At 53.8% G+C, this 19,002-nt stretch overlaps 1 protein-coding gene across 7 annotated transcripts in view; it reads right to left on the bottom strand.

The window, feature by feature from the left end:
* Positions 1–19,002, bottom strand: part of LRRK1 (leucine rich repeat kinase 1) — a 122,110-nt gene that overhangs the window by 14,875 nt on the left and 88,233 nt on the right. For all 7 annotated transcript variants that reach the window (XM_032342214.1, XM_032342216.1, XM_032342215.1 and 4 more), the window contains 10 exons: positions 18,846–18,966; positions 18,391–18,550; positions 17,692–17,968; positions 14,068–14,239; positions 11,143–11,306; positions 9,759–9,898; positions 7,516–7,765; positions 5,247–5,413; positions 3,136–3,333; positions 1,831–2,108 (listed from right to left, as the gene is read on the bottom strand). In XM_032342214.1, the coding sequence (XP_032198105.1) occupies positions 1,831–2,108; positions 3,136–3,333; positions 5,247–5,413; positions 7,516–7,765; positions 9,759–9,898; positions 11,143–11,306; positions 14,068–14,239; positions 17,692–17,968; positions 18,391–18,550; positions 18,846–18,966 (1,927 nt within the window). The remainder of the gene's footprint in view (positions 1–1,830; positions 2,109–3,135; positions 3,334–5,246; positions 5,414–7,515; positions 7,766–9,758; positions 9,899–11,142; positions 11,307–14,067; positions 14,240–17,691; positions 17,969–18,390; positions 18,551–18,845; positions 18,967–19,002) is intronic.

Genomic DNA, 19,002 nt, shown 5'->3' with positions numbered 1-19,002 from the left:
TCGGACCAGGGATCCTGCCCAAAGGGACACAGTCATCAATTCATCCATCAATGCATCCCTCACTCCCCACCTGTCCAAACCTCCAACCAACCATTTGACCATCATTTTGTCCCTTTAGCCATCCATCTTCCAATCCTTCCCTCCTTCCTTCCTTTTCTTCTTTTCATCCATTATCCAACCATCAAACCATCCATCCATCCATCCATCCATCCATCCATCCATCCATCCATCCGACGGCCTATCCTTTGGTGTATTTATCTATCTATATTCCTGTCTACCCATTCATCCACCTGGTGATCTGTTCTTCCGCCCACTTACCTATCCATCCTCCCATACTTCCTTCCTTCCATCCAACCATCCACCCATCCATTCATCTAACCATCCAATAAACACACATGGCGACCCTGCTAGCCCTCAGGTTAAGGGCTCCAGATATGCTACACTCCTCATCCTTGAGAATCAAGAAAAGGCAAGAGAACACGGACCCTCAGCTAAATGTGCCTGGCACCAGAAGGACAGTGTATGCAAATCATAAAGGGGGAATATCTCCTAAATCACTAAATGTTGACTCCTCTAAGTTTAATGTTCTCAAAGGGCCCCAAAAGGAGAAGTTAGTTTAGGCCTCCGTGAGGGCCAAGAGGTAGATAACGTTTTAGCAGGAGGATGGCTGAGGTGGACCTGAGAGTTTTCAGTGTGAAGGTTCCTGTTATAATCTTGGTTTCGAGGTGCCTGGTCTGTGTCACCTGCCACTTAAGAAGCTCTTATTTTTATCACTGTGATTTGCCTTTTCTATTTTGGTTAATAGCCACAGGTGATGAGTTAACCCACACACGCTAAGGTCATTCCTTTTTTTAGAAGGATGGAGGAGAGGCAGAGGGAGAGGGAGAAAGCGATCCCAAGCTCAGTGGGGCTCAATCTCGTGACCCTGAGATCGTGATCTGAGCCGAAACCAAGAGTTGGACAGTTAACCAACTTAGCCCCGCAGGTGCCCCACTAAGGTCATTCTTTTCTCCTTTTTTTATTCCAAGGTGGCCAAAAGGTACAAACATCCAGTTATAAAATATCGTGGGGATGTAACATACAGCATGGGGACTACAGGCCTGTTTAGGTCATTCCTGAAGCAATCAGGCAATGACTCATCTATAAATCACCAAATAATGAAAGACTGTAGACCAGGGGAGTTTCAGTGCTGCAGGACTGAGGAACCAGGGCTGGCACTAGCTAGAACATGGGTCTAAGTTGTCTCTGTGCCTGCCGCTACTAAGTGGCTTTCAGGGAAGAAAGTAAACCTTCAGCTAACATCTTGGCTGAGGCTGGCCAGGCAGTGGCTCGGGGAGGCCATGCCTGTCCTGTTAGAATTCACTCTCTTCTCCTGGCTTTGGCGATGCTGCCTTAGCACTGACCTTGGGCAACGCCTTGGGGATAGCACCTATGGGCCAGGAGCCTTTGCCGTCCTTCTTCTGACTGTTCCATATGAGCGCCCACGAGGCTGGTTCACTGTCCCCACTGTATATGTCTAAACGGCAGAGCTGGGAGCCGAATCCAGACCCATTTCTGTCCTGGACTCACCTTGACTATGTCTCTGAGTCAAGGTTAGAGACTTCAGAGGTGAGAGACTTCACTGGTCCTGAAACTAAGGAGAAGTTAACCTTGACATTCCTAGTGGGCACAGACCTCTGTGCCTTTCTGGTCCAAGCCAGAGCCCCCTGGTGAAGCACGGGAGAGGGAGGGTACTGTGCCTGGGGAAACAGAGCTCAGAGGTTGCCATAAGTTCTGCCTGGCAGGCCTCCCAGAGGCCTGGGGGCCAGCAGTGAGCCAGGGTGTGGGTACCTTCTCGTCATACACGATGCGAGGCCTGATCTCTGGGGCCTGGTAGCCAGGGGTGCCCTCCACGCCGAGGGCACCCTCGTGAAATGACTGTCGTGAGATCCCATAGTCCGACAGCTTGATGTTGATGTGCTCCTTGACGTCCAGAGACCAGACCAGAATGTTGTCCGACTTCAGGTCACAGAAGATGATATTTTTCTTGTGCAGGTAGGCTAGGCCGGACGCAATCTGGTAGGCTATTTTCTGGGTAAGCATGTGTCCCAGGGGCATAAAGGAAGAATCTTTGCAAAGAAAAAAAAAAAAAAAACCAAGCTACCATTACGACAACAGTCTTTCCTCACCTTCTCTGTCCCCAGATACTTTATGTCCTATGGACACTTCTCATTCTCCATGCTGGAGGCCCACGGAGACAGAGAAGGACCTTCTGAAATAAAACAGTATTTAGGAGAGAGATGCTTATTTCTACAGCGTCATACATGGTACTTCATGTCTGGAATTGTCAGTGTTTTTAACGAAAAGGGCAAGGATTCAAAATTCCTAGAGTTCATCGCAGGCCAAGCTCGTGCTACGATCAAGGGGTGGACTGTGGGAGTAAGAGTTTCATTTAAAAAAAGTTCTCCTCCGCTGAGGGAGACATGATGTGAGATTAATTGTGTTTCTTCTGCCTGAGTCACGAGACCACAACCTCTCTCCTTCGGTCCGCTCTTTGGAACTTAGTTCCCTATTCATGTCCTGAGGAAAATTACTGTAAAATTTCATAAAAAAAAAAAAATGACCTCAGTTTTTTGGGTTTTTTTTGTGTGTGTGTTTTGTTTTGTTTTTTTTGTTGGTTTTGAGCGATGATGGACATGCGTTGTGCGTTCTGGGGAAAGGAGAGCTTTGTGTGGCTGGTGGGCATGTGGGCAGCTCAGGCTGCCCTAGGCTGCCTCGTTTGAGACCCTCAACTGCACCCCCCTTAGTGGGACTATTATCACCCTCCTTTTACAGGCCAGCACACGAGGCACTTACAGGATTACAGCAGAGAACCGTGACTTGGAATGGGGTTCCCTCTGACTCTAAACCATAAGCTTCTCTAGCCTCACCAACAACACCACCACTCAGGGTATAGACCCGGGGAAGTGCCTTTCTTGGCCCACAGGAAGTCAGTGCTCTGCCCCTGACAGCCAGGCCGGGCAGGAGGGGGGAACCCCCGGGGATCCAGCTTCCCTGGGGTCTGGGCTGCCAAACTCCCACGGCGGGGGCAGGGGGGGCTGTATCTGGCCGGGCCCCAGGCAATGCCCAGGGAATGTTCCGGAGCACAACTGGTACCTTTGGCGTTCTCCGACAGCACAGTGTTGAGGCTGCCGAGCGGGGCAAGCTCCAGGGCGAAGCAGAGCGGGTGGATGCTGATGCCGATGAGAGACACGATACAGGGGTGCTGCAGGGCGTGCAGCATGCTGGCCTCCTGCCGGAACTCCGAGAAGTTCTTCATGGCGTCGGTGGCCCGCAGGTGCCGCAGCATGGTGTCTGCGAGGGAGGGCGCGGCCGTCAGGGCTGTCCGGGGAGCCCCTCGAGGGCCACTCGGTGGGGGGAGGGGGGTCCTGCCACACTCAGAGTGGCCCCGCGGGGACCGGGGACCGGAGGGGCTGAGGCGGCAGCACTCACATTTTAAGGCACTGACACATCAGAGGTGGGAAACTGTGCCCTAGAATTCGGCCCCAGCGGTGGCGTTCCTGAGGCATTCAGGCTGGTACGGGGCCCCTTCCTCCTCAGGTGCTAAATGCATCCCAACACAGTGGGTGGTTCCCGCCCCCCTCCTGGGTGTGTCCCTGCCATCCTGTCACTCTCGGAGCCCTCACCCCACCCCCCTGCTGGGGAGGGAGGACCCCTGGAGGGTCACAGCAGTGACTTATTCTGGTTCTGCCTCCCCGAGTGTCACCTGGAGCCTGGCTCAAGCCCCAGGATGGGCAGGTAACCAGGGCTCCGGCTGCTCACCCACAGGGATGCTGAGGGCGGGCCCACCTGACTCCCTGCTGGTAGCCTGGACCTCCAAAGGCAAGAAATAGCCAGCTTTCTCTCCTCAGCCAGAGAGAGACCCGGGGCCGCCATGGGCCTGTGACACGTCATCTCAGGCCAGAGGAGCAACATCTATTGGCAGGAGTCGCCAATTTCCAGTCTGTGCTGTAACCACTGGAAGGTGGCTGCCCAAGGGGTCCCCCTCTTCCTCCCAAAGGGTCTCTCTTGCCAAGTGGGGGGTCGGCAAGATGCCACCCACTGGTCTTTGGCTGGCCCTGGGCTCGACCAGGCCTTCCTTGTCCTCCTGCGTCCCCATCTGTACCTCCCCTACGTTCAATCTCAAAATCAGGGATCCTGCTGGGCAGGTCTCTTCCCTTTGTCTCCCTCTCTAGGACTCTCAGCTGTTCTGGGGGATTTTGCCATTTTATACGCATTTAGACTCAGTGAGTGAGACCTCCTTCTGTCTCTCACATACACACAGGCACGCACATGCTCGCTAGGATTTAAACGAGAACTGAACGATACACATTATTTATCCCTCCACACTCTACGCTTTATTGTTGCCTTCACCGTCCGTGGGAACGCTGCGGAATTCTGAGGTTGAGCTCAGGTCTGGCAACTCTGGGAAGCTCTTACTGGCTCTCACATTTGTCAGCAGACTCTCTGGAATTTTTCGGTGCAGGAAGTCATTCTCTTCCTATAGTAACAATAGGTCTCTTCCTTTCTGATCTTTTTTTTTTTTTTTTTAATTGCTCTGATTCTGATTGTCCTACCAAGCGTATAAATGACCTGAATGATCGTAAGGATGAACACACTGAGCCGGACGGGGGTGGGGCAAGACACGTGATATCCCGCCGGATGGGAGTAAGGGGGTCACCCAGTACCCGCACCAGCCGGGTGTAGAGTGGGGATGGGTTGCTCTAGGTAGAGGACATCTCTGAGCTGCACACAGAGTCTGGGCCTGGATGTACCAAAGCAAGAGATGGTTTCCTCCCTCTTGCGGGTGGCGGAGAAGCCGTCCCACGCTGGCTTCCCCATCCATTCACCCGGACCTGGCCTCCCACCTTCCCTCCTTTAGTGGACATGGCTGAGAGGGGTCCTACAGGATGAGGGTCCACCTGACATCTGAGTATGTACCCACCACGTGCCAGGCCTGTGCCAGCTGCAGAGCCGATGGAAACCGTAAGGATGGCTCATGCTCTTGGGGTCTTGCCTCTAGACAAGAAAATAATCTCCCAATTTCCAAGTATGGCTCAGCCCGACCTTTAGGCATGTCCCACATCCTGCCCGGAGCAAGGCAGGTCGGCTGCCCAGGGACCTCCGCCAGCCTCGCCCACCCTCCTCCTCCAGTGTCCCCAAGGTGGCAGCAAGTTTGGACCGAGGGAGCACGGGTCTCGTGAGAAATGACATGGGGCCCTGTTTACCCGCTGGGGCGTTGGCCAAGTTCTTGAATTTCTTGATCTGGAACCGTTTCACCGCCACAGGCTGGCCTTGGTACCGGGCCCGGTAGATGACCGTGCCGCTCCCGCCCTGGCCCAGGACACTGCTGTCGTCCTCGCTGTGCTCCAGCTGGCTGTTCTCCAGGAAGAGTCTGCCGGAAGCACAGCACGCGGGTCAGACCGCACCTCCCCAGCTGGTCCCTTACCACCCCCTAGAGGGGCCTACTGAGGCGGGGGCGGCCCTGGGATGGGTGGATGGAAGGACAGCCTTGGTCATTTCTCCCTCAACAGGGAGTCATAGTTCAAAGCCACCCATGGGGTCTGAACCGGGATAAGCCATGGCCGCGGGCAGGTTACGTAGCCTCAGCAAGCCTAGGTCTCCTGCATCAAGTGGGCTCGTAATGGAAACTGCCTCGTAGGCGTGCTGGTGGCACAGGGGGACAGCACAGGGGGATGTCTTGCAGAGTGGCCCACATGGAAAGAAAATTCTTTGGGTGTTTCCTTCCCAAAGATTCTGCGCTTTGAGGGCTAACACCCATCAGACAAAATACATTTATTCACTGCTAGGTTGATCGTTTCCTTATTTCTTCTTTTTTATTAAGCGGAGCATGATGTAAGTGGCCACGGAGGGCTTCTGAGGGGCACGAGCTCTGTGTGCAGTCGCTGCCTAGGGTTTCACCCAAGGGCAGGGAGTTTAGACCCCACTGGTCGGTGTGTTCTAATTCTAGGTAAAGGGGAGATTCCTTCTGGGCTTTTGGGAAGACTGTAAGTCACTCCTGGAAGGGAGGAATAGAGAGAGAGAGAGAGGGATGCTAGGAGGCAGGGAGGGACGGGGAGGCAGCCCAGAGGTCCTCCGACTTTGGGGCCTTGCCCTGCTGTGCTGAAGTCTGTCTGGGTCCCTCACAGGCTGCCTAAGCCAGGTGTCCCCCCTGGAGCCATCCTGGCTGTACAGGCCGAGCCCACCAGGCAGTTTGGGGCGGGGGGTGCCGCAGAGAAGCCAGGCTCTTCTCCGAGTGCCCTCTCCACAAAACTGCCTGCACGGGCCATGTGGGTCTGTGGGGAGCAGCAGCAATGCTGGGGAATCCCCTCGGGGCATTCTGTTAGGACTCCTGTAAACTCGGGGCCACCAGACAGGGCTTCCCGGATGCCTGGTAACCCCTCTCCCAACCCCGACTCGCCCAAACTCCTGGTGTGGGGGGTGCGAAGCCTCAGTGCCAGGGCTGGGCCCCAGCTCAAAATTTCCAGGGAGCCTCTGCTGGGCTGGGAATCCCGTCCACATTGTCCGGCTTTTCAACTAGCCGCCAAGTACCTTCAGTGAAGGACCAGGCTATGCCTGCCATTCGATCCAAACCCAGCAGGCTTTCCTGATCACATACAGTAAACGCTCCAGCCCAGAGTCAGTGCGGGCATAAAACCCAACAAGGTTCAGCAAATAAATGAAAATCCTAACATTTGGGGCTGCCCCATTGGGCGCCCCCCAAAACATGATCCATGCTTCTATACAACTCTGGATATGGTCTCCAAGAAAAGATAACCCTCACGTTAGGGTTCTAGGAGTAAAGAGAGCTCGTTTTGCAGAATTATCATGTCGACCAGCGAGGTAACTAGGGCACCTGGAAAGGGTTATGGGGTGACATCATCCAATGTAGGAAGCAATTTCTTAATTCGATAGACCGACCCATATCCTGCCCTATTTCAGACTGCTGCACATGGATTCTCCAGGATAGGGGCAATTTGGAAAAATGAGAATATAAATATTCTTAGCCCCACCACCCAAAAGTTTACTTTTCTTTAAAGAAGCTAGGTATAGCTATCTTTTGACTAAGGCAACAACAGGACTTCATAATTGCAAAATAGTGGGTCACCGCCAATATCCAATTATTGGATATTGAGACTGAGAGACTGAGTCATAGCTTCCAGTTTCCACGACTATAGAACAGCCCCTCTCTGACCCAGCACTTGGATTTTGTGACCCTTTCCTGTTGGGTAGGACCAAAAAGCCTTTTCTATTTCTCCAGCCTTCTCTCTGAAGTAATTATCTGAGGTTATAGGTCGACTTAACTGCAGGAACAGAGAGGTAGGGGACCCAAATGCCCAGCCTCGGGGCAGCCGGTAGAAGTCAGCATTTGCCAAGAAAGGAAAGTGAGGCTGTAAGTCTGGAAGTGCCTCCTTCTCAAAGGCCAAGGAGAATTTTCCTTCTTTTCCTAGAGCTGGCAGGAGAGTAGGGGTCAGGGGAGCAGCGCTGTGGCCTTACCTGGCCGGGAAGTCAGTCATAAACAGCTCGGGGACCAGCTCCTGGAGAGGCACGGGCAGGTCGGGGTGTCTGGGGCAGGAGATGAAGTCCTGCTCAATGGCCGTGAGCACGCAGTCTTCCATGTCAAAGTATTGGACGCCCTCCGCCTTCTCACTCGGGTCCGTGTGCTGGGCCCAGGAGGTCTCGCACACCGGGCAGGGGACATACTGTTCCATGAGCGGGGTCCCGTCACTCTCTGTGGCTGTCAGGGCTAAGTGCAGACAAAGCAGGAGACGGTTTACATGAAGGCGGCCACAGGTGGGTCCCCAAGCAGTGTCCTGGTTGGGTGGGCTTTTCATAGGAGGGGATCTGGGTGACCCTGCCTGGACCTAGGGAGTGGCTGAACCATGACTGTGTCCTTGGGTTCTTTTTTGGAGAGCCAGATCCTGAAAGCCCAGCATCGGGAAAGGTCAGGGATGCACTGGACAAGACAGTGGGTGGTCCAGACCCTCAGCAGGCTGGCTAGGGAGGGGCTGAGAGGTCGGGGATCCCTCCTGCACAGCTGGGCCCCGACAGGATGCCGCGGGCTGTGTCTGAGCTATGCCACGCTCCGGCAACTGAACCACAACCAATAAGGAGCCATTCTTAAAATTAGAAACATAAGGCTTGCAATTACTATGATCCCTCCTAGAAGGGCAATGCAGGGGAGAAATGAGTACAAATTATAACAGACAGAACCCCGTCATTTTACCTGGGGTCCCCGGGGCAGGAGACACACAGCTTCTCTGCACTCTGAAAGGAGGTGCAAAGAAGTAGCCTCCGAGGCACCTCAGGGAGAACTAATGGCCTGCCTTGTGCAGGGTTGGAGGGGGCACTTCTAGAACCTTCTGGGCACATCTTATATCTGCAGGCCTGGTTGTAACACACCCTGCCCACTGGCTCCTGGTGCTGTCTCCTGAGCAGCCCTGTCACAGGTGATAATGGAATGCCCCTCCCCCACCCAGCTGTCAAATCTCCCCCAGGACCAGCTGTGGGGGGGGGGGGGTCACTGGTTGGCGGGGCATCCCAAAAGCCCAGGGAGGCTCATATGGATCTAGAGGCTTCCTTGGATGACCAAGGACACCCAAACTGCCACAAGTCACACACCAAATGCCTTTTCTTGGGCCCCTTTCTTTCTTCCATTTTTTAAAAGACTTATTTATATATTTTAGAGAGTGAGAGAGAAGGGGGGAAGGGGAGAGAGAATCGCAAGCAGACTCCCCGCTGAGCACGGAGCCTGACATGGGGCTCGATCCCAGGACCCCGAGATCATGACCCCAGTCGAAACCAAGAGTCAGATGCTTAACTGACTGAGTTACCCAGGTGTCCCTCATGGGCCCCCTTTTAAGCTTTTTTCCTTATAGGTCAGCTTTTCCATCAGCCCTGGAAGGCCCCTAGGCCCCAGGGTCCAGACCATGCCTCCGAAGCATGGCCTGCCATGCTCCTCTCCTGAGGCTGGCCTGGGATACAGTGATGGCTGCAGGAGACACGCCAGCTCAGAGAGGTGAGGGCACTGGCCAAGCAGGTCTTGGCGTCCAAACCCATTCTCCACTCTCTTGCACGCCAGCCTTCAGAGGCTGGGGTCTCGTGGGGAAGAAGCTGCCAGGTCTGCCCCATGCAGCCTCCTCCTGCAGGACACCCCACCGGTTTGTCTCTACTCTGATAGCAAAAGAAACAGGGGGCCTCAGAAGCTTCACTTCAAACAGTATTTTCTTTGGGTGGTTTGTCAATGAAGAAGTGGATCAAAGGACCATGTGGTGGTTGGTCACCTCTGGGATTTGGGGGTGGGAGCTGGCAGGAAAGGAAAATGGGGGTCCTTGACAGGTGTGGCTCCCTTGCCTTCCCACCCCATCCATTGGGTCCTCCCAGATTTCAGCACCGTCCTGTCTGTATATAGGACTTGTGTGAAGCATCCATTGAGGGTCTCCTTGGACCAGGCAGGTCACCCAGGCCTGTCTGTCTTCCCAAACACTGTGGGAAGCCAGGAAGCCAAGGCCTGCACACGCCCTGTGGGGTCTGGGCCCACATCTTCCCCATAGTGCCCAAACCCATGTCACAGCCGGGCTCCACCAGGGATCAGGATTCTGCCAAAGGGTCATTAGGCCCTCTCTGGTTTCCATGGGCTGAGTCCCAGTGAGACTTCTGCTCCCCGCAGAACGAGCCCCACCCTGATTTGTAAAGAAATATTAACTGAACAAAGACTTGGTTCCAGAATGTTCTCTTACCAGGAAACCACTGATCGATCAGGGAGTTGACATGGTCTGTGATAAACGCCATGGCGGAGAAGTCCCTCACTTCTGACTGGCAAATGATTTTTATTCCTCCGCTTTTCTTCTTTTTCCAGTTCACATCTGATGATTCCACGCTGCAACCCAAAAGGGAGAGCCCACTGTGATCTTGCCGTGGAGGGCCCTGGGATGATCTCCTTGCCTCCAGGCTGAGACCCGAACCCCAGGGAACACCTTACCCCTACCCTGACCCCAGGAACCTGTGCCCAGGCAGGACAGTCAGGGGGACCCCTGTGTTTGTGTACTTGTGTGTGTGACCCTGCCTTGTCCCCCCACCACTTCCCAGTCCAGTGATGCAGACATCACGGGGACTTCGCAGAAACTTATGTTCAGGCAGGGATCGACCCCTAGGAGTGACCTTGGGGCAGGTTCTCACCTTCTCTAAACTACAAGACACTTATTTGCCAGGTGGCGGCTGTGAGCTTTAAGTAGAAACATCCATTTTTTAAAAAAGTTTTTGAAAGATTTTATTTATTTATTTGACAGAGACAGAGACAGGGGGAGAGGGAACATCAGCAGGGGGAGTGGGAAAGGGAGAAGCAGGCTTCCCGCTGAGCAGGGAGCCCAACGCACAGGGGGCTTGACCCCAGGATCCTGGGATCATGACCTGGGCTGAAGGCAGATGCCCAACGACTAAGCCATTCAGGCGCCCCTGGGAACATCTATATGAAAGCACCAGCCACCGAGAAAGGTTCAAGTCAGGCTCAAGAGAAGATCCTTTCTCCCTCCCTTCTCATGGAGCTGAAGAATATTTTGAAAAACTCAGTGTAAATACGGAACCATCCTGTGTGTTTATTAAAGCTGATTCAAAGTCATTTATCAAACCTCTCGAGCTGGCTTTGTCTTTCTGTCTCTCAAAAATGGAAAGAAACCAGGAAAAGGGAACTAAGTTATATATCTTGTTATGTCACGTGGGGGATCAATGGTGTCCTTTGGGCCATCATCGCTTAGGACCAGGGGACAGGGCCAGATGGCAGCAAGGCTCCTGAAGGTGTCCCCTAAGTGACCACGGGGTTGCCGGCATCTCTTACCCCAGAGCTCAGTGGCTACCCACTTCCCTCTCAAGTCCTGGGCTGTGGTCACCATACCTCCCTTCACCTTCCCTGTCCTGCCAGGGAGAGAAGGAGGGGTGAGGAGATGGGGGAGGTTGGGACAGCTGCTGCTGGGGAGGGTCTCCTCTTTCTAGTAGGCTGCCATGATACGCCGCTCTTGGAAGAACTTTGGACACGAAGCAGACGGTCCCCTGGAGGAGGCCGCTGCGGGGGGGCTTCTCCCACGGCACCATGGTGACCCAGTCAGGCACGATTCGGACCATTCCTACCTGAGGTAGCCCCCGTCAAAAGTGACCAGGAGCCCTTCCTGCCAATAGATGGTCTGATTTCTTTTCACTCTGAATGTGCTGCAGCGATTTCTCTGGCTTCCTGTAAAACTATAGATGGTGACTTTCCTGTGTCTGCTTTTAGTATTCTTCCTGTTTTCGAAGAGCTGAAAGAGAGAAAAGACCCTGCTTACGCATTCCAGCCTCCTCGCGGGTGCTGGGCGGAGCTCTGAAGAGGCCGGCCGGGTCCCATCGTGATAAATGACGCCCGTCATCCCCGTCCCTCCTCCCGCACCGCACATCCCGTTGCCAAATTAAACACTGCACGATCTGGAGGGGTCCCCACAACACTCTGGGAGCACAATTTTCCCAAAGGGCTGATAATAGGCTCTTCTTTTTCAAACCTTTTCCCTCCCTGATTTGACAAGCAAAAACTCATGTTAGAAAAATGTAGAAAATACAGGAAAACGTACAAAAAACAAAAACAAAGGCCCCCAAACAACTTAACACTAAGCAGAGAGATTTTGGTGTCTTTTATTCCAGGATTTTTTTTTTTTTTTTCTGTCTACGTATATGTTTTGGAAAACAGCCGAAGCCGTATTTTCTACTTTTGTATTTCTAATTTTCTAAATTTCTCATTTTGGATGCTTTCAAAAACTTCACTTCCCCTCGGCCACTAAAAAACTCACAGAAGTCATTTTCCTAAAGCGCGGTATTTTGTGAAGTATAGTGACTTCCCGATCATTCGTTTTTTGGAACGTCCGGATTGCTCCCATCATCCACTCCCTCCAGCAGGCCAGGCCAATGATCCATGCAAAGTCACAGAAAAGCGTTCTCTGATTCTAAGTGATTTCCTTTGCTCACGTTTTTAGCGGTAGGATTACTGCGCCCAAGGGTCTGAACGGTTTTTAGGCTCTGGATATGGACCGAGGAGCCGCTGTGGGAAGAATTCGACCGTACATACACGGGCCACGGCATGGGAAGGTGTCCTGCTTCTGGGGCCGCCCACTGTGGCTGCGGTCTGGGCCTTGAGACGTGCGAAGTGGTCAGCATCTCATCTGTTGCTTGAATTTGTATGCCTGTGACTACTTTTGAGACTGAACTCCTCCTCATCTGAATTTTAATAGGACTTCTCCTCTCATTTGGAGGGAGGGCTGCCGCCTGGAAGGGCGCCCACCCCCACGCCCAGCTGGGTCTCCTACCCTCCCTCACGGAGCCCACTTGGGAGCTCAGGCCTCCCACGATGACAGCAACGCTGTGTTCTGTGACCTCCCACTTAGAACGCAGCAGGAGGACAGTTTAAAGGGAGGGCAGAGTGACCGAGTCAGAACTGTAGACCAGCCAGCTCCTGTACCCACTCTTCCCGTCATCAGTGGGCCCCCCAAGCCTTTCAAGCAAGCCCTCCCCCCACCCCCCGCAACATGGGCCACAGCAGTTACGATTAGGCTCTTGTATTGATTTTTTAACATTTCAGTAAAATGTTCGGAAGATCAAAGAACATCTTTAGTCAGCCACGGGGTTGTTAATTCCATAAGGGCCTTTTTCATTAGAATGTGGCAAAAATAAAACTCAGAGTGAATTTACCATCAATTATTCAACAATTATTCATAGTGAATTTAGCATCAAATATTCCAAGTTTATGCCAGGGGTGCTCATACTGGGTCAGAATCCTCTGGAAGGCTTGTGAAAATCAGAGCACTGGGCTCCATCCTGGAGTTTCTGATGTAGTGCGTGTGTGGGGGGGTTGGGGGGCATGGATTTGCATTTCTTTTTTTTTAGAGAAATCTTAAATATTTATTTGTTTCCTTACCATTGCATTTTATTATTTTTTTAATTTAATTTTATTTTTTCAGTGTTCCAAGATTCATTGTTTATGCACCACACCCAGGGATCCAGGCAATACGTGCCCTCCTTAATACCCTTCATTTCTAACAAGTTCCCGGGTGAGGTTCTGCTGGTCCAGGAATCCCACTTTGAGAAACGCCATTCTAGACAGACACTACTTTTGTGTTACTGTTTTGCATGAAATTAAGGGTGGTGGAAAGCCAGCACTCCTTTTGACCCCCTACCGGGTGAATCCATGGGAAGGAACTGCTTGGGTCAGGTCTTCATTGCTTCCAGCCCCAGTTAAAGATCCACACCAGTGGTTCTTAGACCTGACAGTGAAATCACCTGGCAAGTTCTAAAAACTCCCAATGCCTAGGTGGCGCCCCGAGAGAGTCTGATTTAGGCAGCCTGCACTCTGATTTCAACTCCCCAGGTGAGCTCAGGGCACTGCCTGAGCGGCAAAGCCACGGTTCTCTAAGCGTGGTCTCCAAACCCGGGGCATCACGGAGGACCATGGTTAGATACACAAAATGCTGGTTCCCAGTCCTCACTCACTGCATTGGAACCTCGGAGGGGGCCCGGCCATCTCTGTTCTAACAAGGGGATTTCTGATGTGGACTGGTTTATAACCACAGCTCTTAAAATGTGGACTCTGAGCCAGCTAGGGGCTGGTTTCTTATTTGACAGAGAGAGATCACAAGTAGGCAGAGAGGCAGGCAGAGAGAGAGAGAGAGAGAGGAGGAAGCAGGCTCCCTGCTGAGCAGAGAGCCCGATGCGGCACGCGATCCCAGGACTCTGAGATCATGACCTGAGCTGAAGGCAGCGGCCTAATCCACTGAGCCACCCAGGCGCCCGGGGGCTGGTTTCTTATTCACAGAAGGGCGCAAAGGGGTCTGTCTGCCAGCCACAGAAGAGAAGGCAGCTGTGCTCATGTTGGCCTCCTGGGCTTAAGGCAGCAGCTTTGCTATAGAAAAAGGGGTTTCGGTCAACCCCTTCCAGCAAAGGGCCTCTCCTTCCCGGGAGAGCTCAGCTCTGGGTGTCCTTCGTGCATTCCCCTTCCCTCCACCACCCCCCACCCCCGCAGGTAGAAACGACCATTACCTGCAGGTCCATCTCCGCCAGGCTGATCAACATCCGTGCTATAAACCTTTGCCAGAAGCCGACGGGAACAAAACTCATCTTAAACACTCTCTGAATGGTGTTGGCCTTGGGGTGCCGCATGCCGTGAGTGTCCAGGCCGGGTTTGGATGGAAGGAGGTGTGGCAGAAGGTAGCTGGAACACATCAATGGGGACAGGTGAACGGTGTGGCCTGCCCTGGGCCCCCTGCCCCAGTGCCTTCCCCCTCGCAGGGCCTCTGGAATTCTACTTCTATTTTTTAGTTTGTTTTAAAGATTTTATTTATGTATTTGACAGAGAGAGAAAGTGGGATCACAAGTAGGCAGAGCAGCAGGCAGAGGCAGAGGGAGAAGCAGACTCCCTGCTGAGCAGGGAGCCCGACGCGGGGCTCGATCCCAGAACCCCGGGATCGTGACCTGAGCCAAAGACAGATGCTTAACCAACTGAGCCACCCAGGTGCCCCTGGAATTCTACTTTTAGAAAGACAGGGTAGTTTCTGTGCTTGAGAATAAATGCTCCAAGAGGAAATGAAGAAGGGGGATAGCAAAGAGGCCTCTTGAAAGGCCTCTAGGACAGCAATTAGAATATGCTAAGGTAAGACATGAGAGTGTCTGTGGTCATAAACACATCAGACATAGCAAGTCTCGGTCCGCTCACTGCAAAGGGGGCTGTGACTGGGGAATCGCTTAAAATTAACTGTGGATGGCAAAGGAAACACAAATACAGCCGCACAGTTCCAAGGGCCATGGAGACATTGGGGTCAGAGTCATGTTTCTGGCCTTCGAAGCTATTTATTGTTCTTGGATGGCTGAGATAACACCATCGCCTTAAAAGTTAGAATGAGGCTGTTTGTGCACGGAGCGATGTTTTATGAGAGCCCTCTTGCTCAGCATAAAAGTGCTGAGTCACCGAGTCAGCTGACAACAGCCGGAGCTGGGGAGGCCCCTCCAAGAGCATGCCTGAAACCCAGAATCTTCTGTGTGTGGGGAGCTGCAGGGGCAGGCACAGGGTGGCCTTTTGAGGGTTCTTTTCTGAACAAAGTCCGTGCCTTCAGCTCCCCTGAAGCTTTTAAAGACATCAGTTTAGCTCCAATAAAGTGTCTTTAGAATGTTCTGGATTCTATTCTGAAAATATCGTAGACGCGTCCATCTCAGCTCTGTGCCTTCAACCCTGCAACCCCATGCAGACTCTCCTTTCCGGACATGGGAAGAGAAAGGACACCTGCCCCACAGGGTTGGTGGTGGTGGGGGCCCGACAGGGCAAGCCAGTGAGGTTTCAGGTCCTTTTCAGCCACTTCGGGTCTGGGGTAAGAGGACCTTCTCATTCACCCCAGCTAGACTGTCTCTCCCTCCACCCCGAGGCCTTTAGCCCGACTTAGTTCTTCATGTTCTGAAAAGTCCTTGTACATCTGCTCCCTGCCCCTCCCCAATCCAGAGGTCCTCATCAGTGCCTTGCCATGATTTACGCCACTTTTTTCGCCCACACCACACTCAGCGTGGAGTTCACACCGGCCACATCTTGCCGGGTGGTGCCGAGTGAGGGGGTGGAGTGGGCTCTGCGCCCCGGGGCCCCAGCGTAGCCCACACTGAGCAGCTGCTCCACGTGGCCAAAGGCAGAGACCACTCTGAAGCCAGTGTGGGAGAGGAGAGATGCCAGCCGACTGGCCACGGCCGCTCTGCTCCAGACCACCGACACCGGCTCACCTACTGAAAAGCGATTGCTCGCGGCGAAAAGATGAACCGGGGGATGACCAGAGGGTCAGCAAGATGGGCATGAAAGAGGCAAATTCTTTCCATGTCTGCTGAACAAAACCTTGGCGGGGGGGGGACGACCATGTCTCTACGGAGGAGCGAGCTCACGCTACACCACCGTGACTGCCAGGAGCTCCGTGGGCCAGGAGCTCTCAGAGACGCTGGGCAGCACTGTTAACCAAATACACATTTGTGTGCAAGGAGAGGGAACTTGCCTAGGGCATAAGGGAATCATTACACCTGTGCTAAAAATGGAAAATGCCCGGACATTTGTGACTTTCTACGGAATCAGATACCACTGGCTTTGAGTACTTAACACAGAGGGAGGGTAACAATAATAATGCTTATGACATCTGATGTCCTTGGAATTTTGTTTTTTTTTTAAGATTTATTTATTTTAGAGAGAGCAAGAGATCACGCGAGGGAGCAAGCATGTGTGCACAGGCACAAGCAGGGGAAGGGGGAGAGGGAGAGAGAGAATTGCAAGCAGACCCTGTGCTGAGCAAGGAGCCCAACTTGGGGCTTGATCTGAAGACCGGGAGATTGTGACCCGAGCTGCAACCAGGAGTGGGAAACTTAAACAACTGAGCCGCCCAGGTGGCCCATCTTTGGAGCTTTTAAGAGTAAGAGACACTTCTCATATTCTACATGTATTACCTGATTTAATCCTCACAATAATTATAATACCAGTTGACGATAGTCTTATTCCTGTTGTACAGATGAGACAAGAAAGGAAGCTGGGATTCTTGGCAGAATGCAAGCATTCTGGCCCTGTGGTCTCACCCACTGGACTGTAAGCCTTCCAGAAGACTCGGCCATAACCTGGGTAATTTTATGGTTCAACTGGTCATACGTGTGTGCAAAACCGACTTGCTTTTATTGAGTCCGGGTAACCCCTATTTCCTCTTACCTGTTGGTAAAATAACTGGAAAATTCTCTGATTTCGGCAATACCGAACTTAGAGGCTGCCTCATTGTGCATGGACCAAAGTCAAAGACACCGCTTGTTCACGGTATGAGGATCATGCAGACTTTCAATCCCTCCTTGGGGTTTCTCCTTTTAGGACCCCCTCGTGGCTCCCAGGGGGCTTGAGTGACAAGAGGCCCTCTCCCACAGTTATAAGATTGCGTGGAAATCTGCGGGGTGCCTCGGGCACAGTGGCCCAGCTCTGGCTCCTAGAGGCCCAGTCTATGCAGGTGGAGTCTCCGGGCTGGCACACAGGGTCCAGGCCAGCTTCCCAAGAGTCTCCAGAGGGCATGACCCCAGAGCTCTAGGACCAGCTCTAGCTCCAGGGAGGCAGGTGGTGACACAGTCTATGGTAGGTGCGTGGAAAAGGTCTGCGGGTTTAGGGTCCTGGTTACGGCCTCGTGGGCAACATCAACATCAGACCCAGGAAGCAGCTGAAACTGAAACTGGGACATGGAGGCCCTGAGTGCCCAACCAGTTCAGAGGCAGCGTCACTGGATGGGACCCACATGTACCCACTCCCACCCCGGCCCCTGCCCCCTGCATTTGGAAATCAGGTTGTATAATTAGTATCTCCTTGTCACTTATCCCAGTTGCATTCACCAAATAACCAAGCAATCCACTCTCTAAAATATGAGCCCCCCCACCCTGCAAGATATTTTTAATGCCATTCATGCATGTTTTCTTGCATTTTTCTTTTCAGTGAATGCGTTTCTTTTAAGTCCCTGAAAAGAGACGCCCCGGGGCCCAAAGAGGAGAGGCCAGCCCAGGTGGGCAGGTCATCTGTCCCCACGGCCCGTGCCTGGAGCTCTTGGTCAAACCCCCAGTGACCCCAAGCCCCGCTCCCTCCCTGGGGGCGCAGCATGAGCGGCCCGGCCGTGGTGGCCTCACCTGTCGTTGGCCACAGGCAGGGCGATCTCAAACTTGGCCAGGAACTGGAAATACTGCTCCTCCGTCTGCTGTGTGAAGCCGGTCCCCACCAGCAGCATCCTGAGGTCCTCTGCCCGGATCACCCCGTTCTTGGCCACCGACCGGGAGCCCTTGATGTTGAAAATCCTCTGCAGACATTCGGACAGCCAGATGGGGTCAAGGAAGTAGAGGTTCCTCAGGCCGTGGCTGGTGTCCGGGAAGTGGAGCAGGGTGCCGGTTTCTATGAGGAAGCTGATGGCTACCCAGGGAAGGGGAGCAGTGTCAGACAAAGGGTGACAGGGACTCTAGGGTGACCTAGTCCCTAGGGGGCCGGGTCACTGGTTCTTCTTGGGAAGCAAGCAATGCCCCCAGCACACGTGGCCCTGCAGATGGCTCTGCTGCCCCGTCCCGGGCACCCTAGTGGCACCGTGGAACTCTTGCCAACGTGCTGATCTGACGGCACGGCCCGCCAGGGAGCTCCGGCCCGCCCACCTCCAGCATTCGCAGATTCCATCTTTGCAAACGTCCCTACTCTTTAAACCACAGACCCGCCCTTCGTGTCACAACCATGCCAAGTGCTCTGACGCTCACTTGCAGACAGGTGCCGAGCAGTGAAACATGGGACTGCCCCTTCCCAGGGATCCCCCTGCAAGCCCCCTGCCACCCGGGGCGCCCACTCACCGGACTGCAGATCCTCATAGTCCTTGATGTCCTTGTCGGGCATCTGCTCTACCAGCTGCTCCAGCTGCCTGTCCGTCAGGTACTGCACGTCGTCGCCCAGGCTGCGGCGCTGCTGCTCGGCCAGCATGGCCTCCCGGAGGCTCAGGTAGCTCCTGGGGATCTGGGCGACAGGCGGGCTGGCTGGGCCCCCCGCAGCTCCCGAGCCGCGCCCCGCCCACCCGGCCCCGCCTGCTGCCTCCTGCTCCCCAGAGGCCTGAGTGGGTGACTTTCTCCTCTCACCCGCTCACCCCTGCACCCCCTCAACCTTGCACCCTTGCACACCCCTCCCCCAAAACTGCTTGCACAGGGACCAGAGCAACTGAGCACCCAGCATACGTGCTGGGATTCCCTACAGAAAGGGAGCGTCCCCCTCCGCTCCCCCGCTCCGGGTTGCAGCCGGAGGCCTGAGCACGCACCAGCCTCCCCGCGAGTCTCTGGCAGCCGATGGTGCTGCCCACGTCCTTCATGTTGCACGTGACGTGGAAAATCAGTTGCCGCAGCCCCTCGTGGCCTTCCAGGCTCTTACAGGAGAGCTCGCTGCGAGTGCAAAACAGAACGAGATGCCTCGCCACA

The sequence above is a fragment of the Mustela erminea genome, chromosome 5, assembly GCF_009829155.1.
Source record: "Mustela erminea isolate mMusErm1 chromosome 5, mMusErm1.Pri, whole genome shotgun sequence".
Lineage (NCBI taxonomy): Eukaryota > Metazoa > Chordata > Mammalia > Carnivora > Mustelidae > Mustela > Mustela erminea.
Note: the sequence above shows the minus strand (reverse complement) of the source record. Positions and strands in the feature narration are given on the sequence as shown.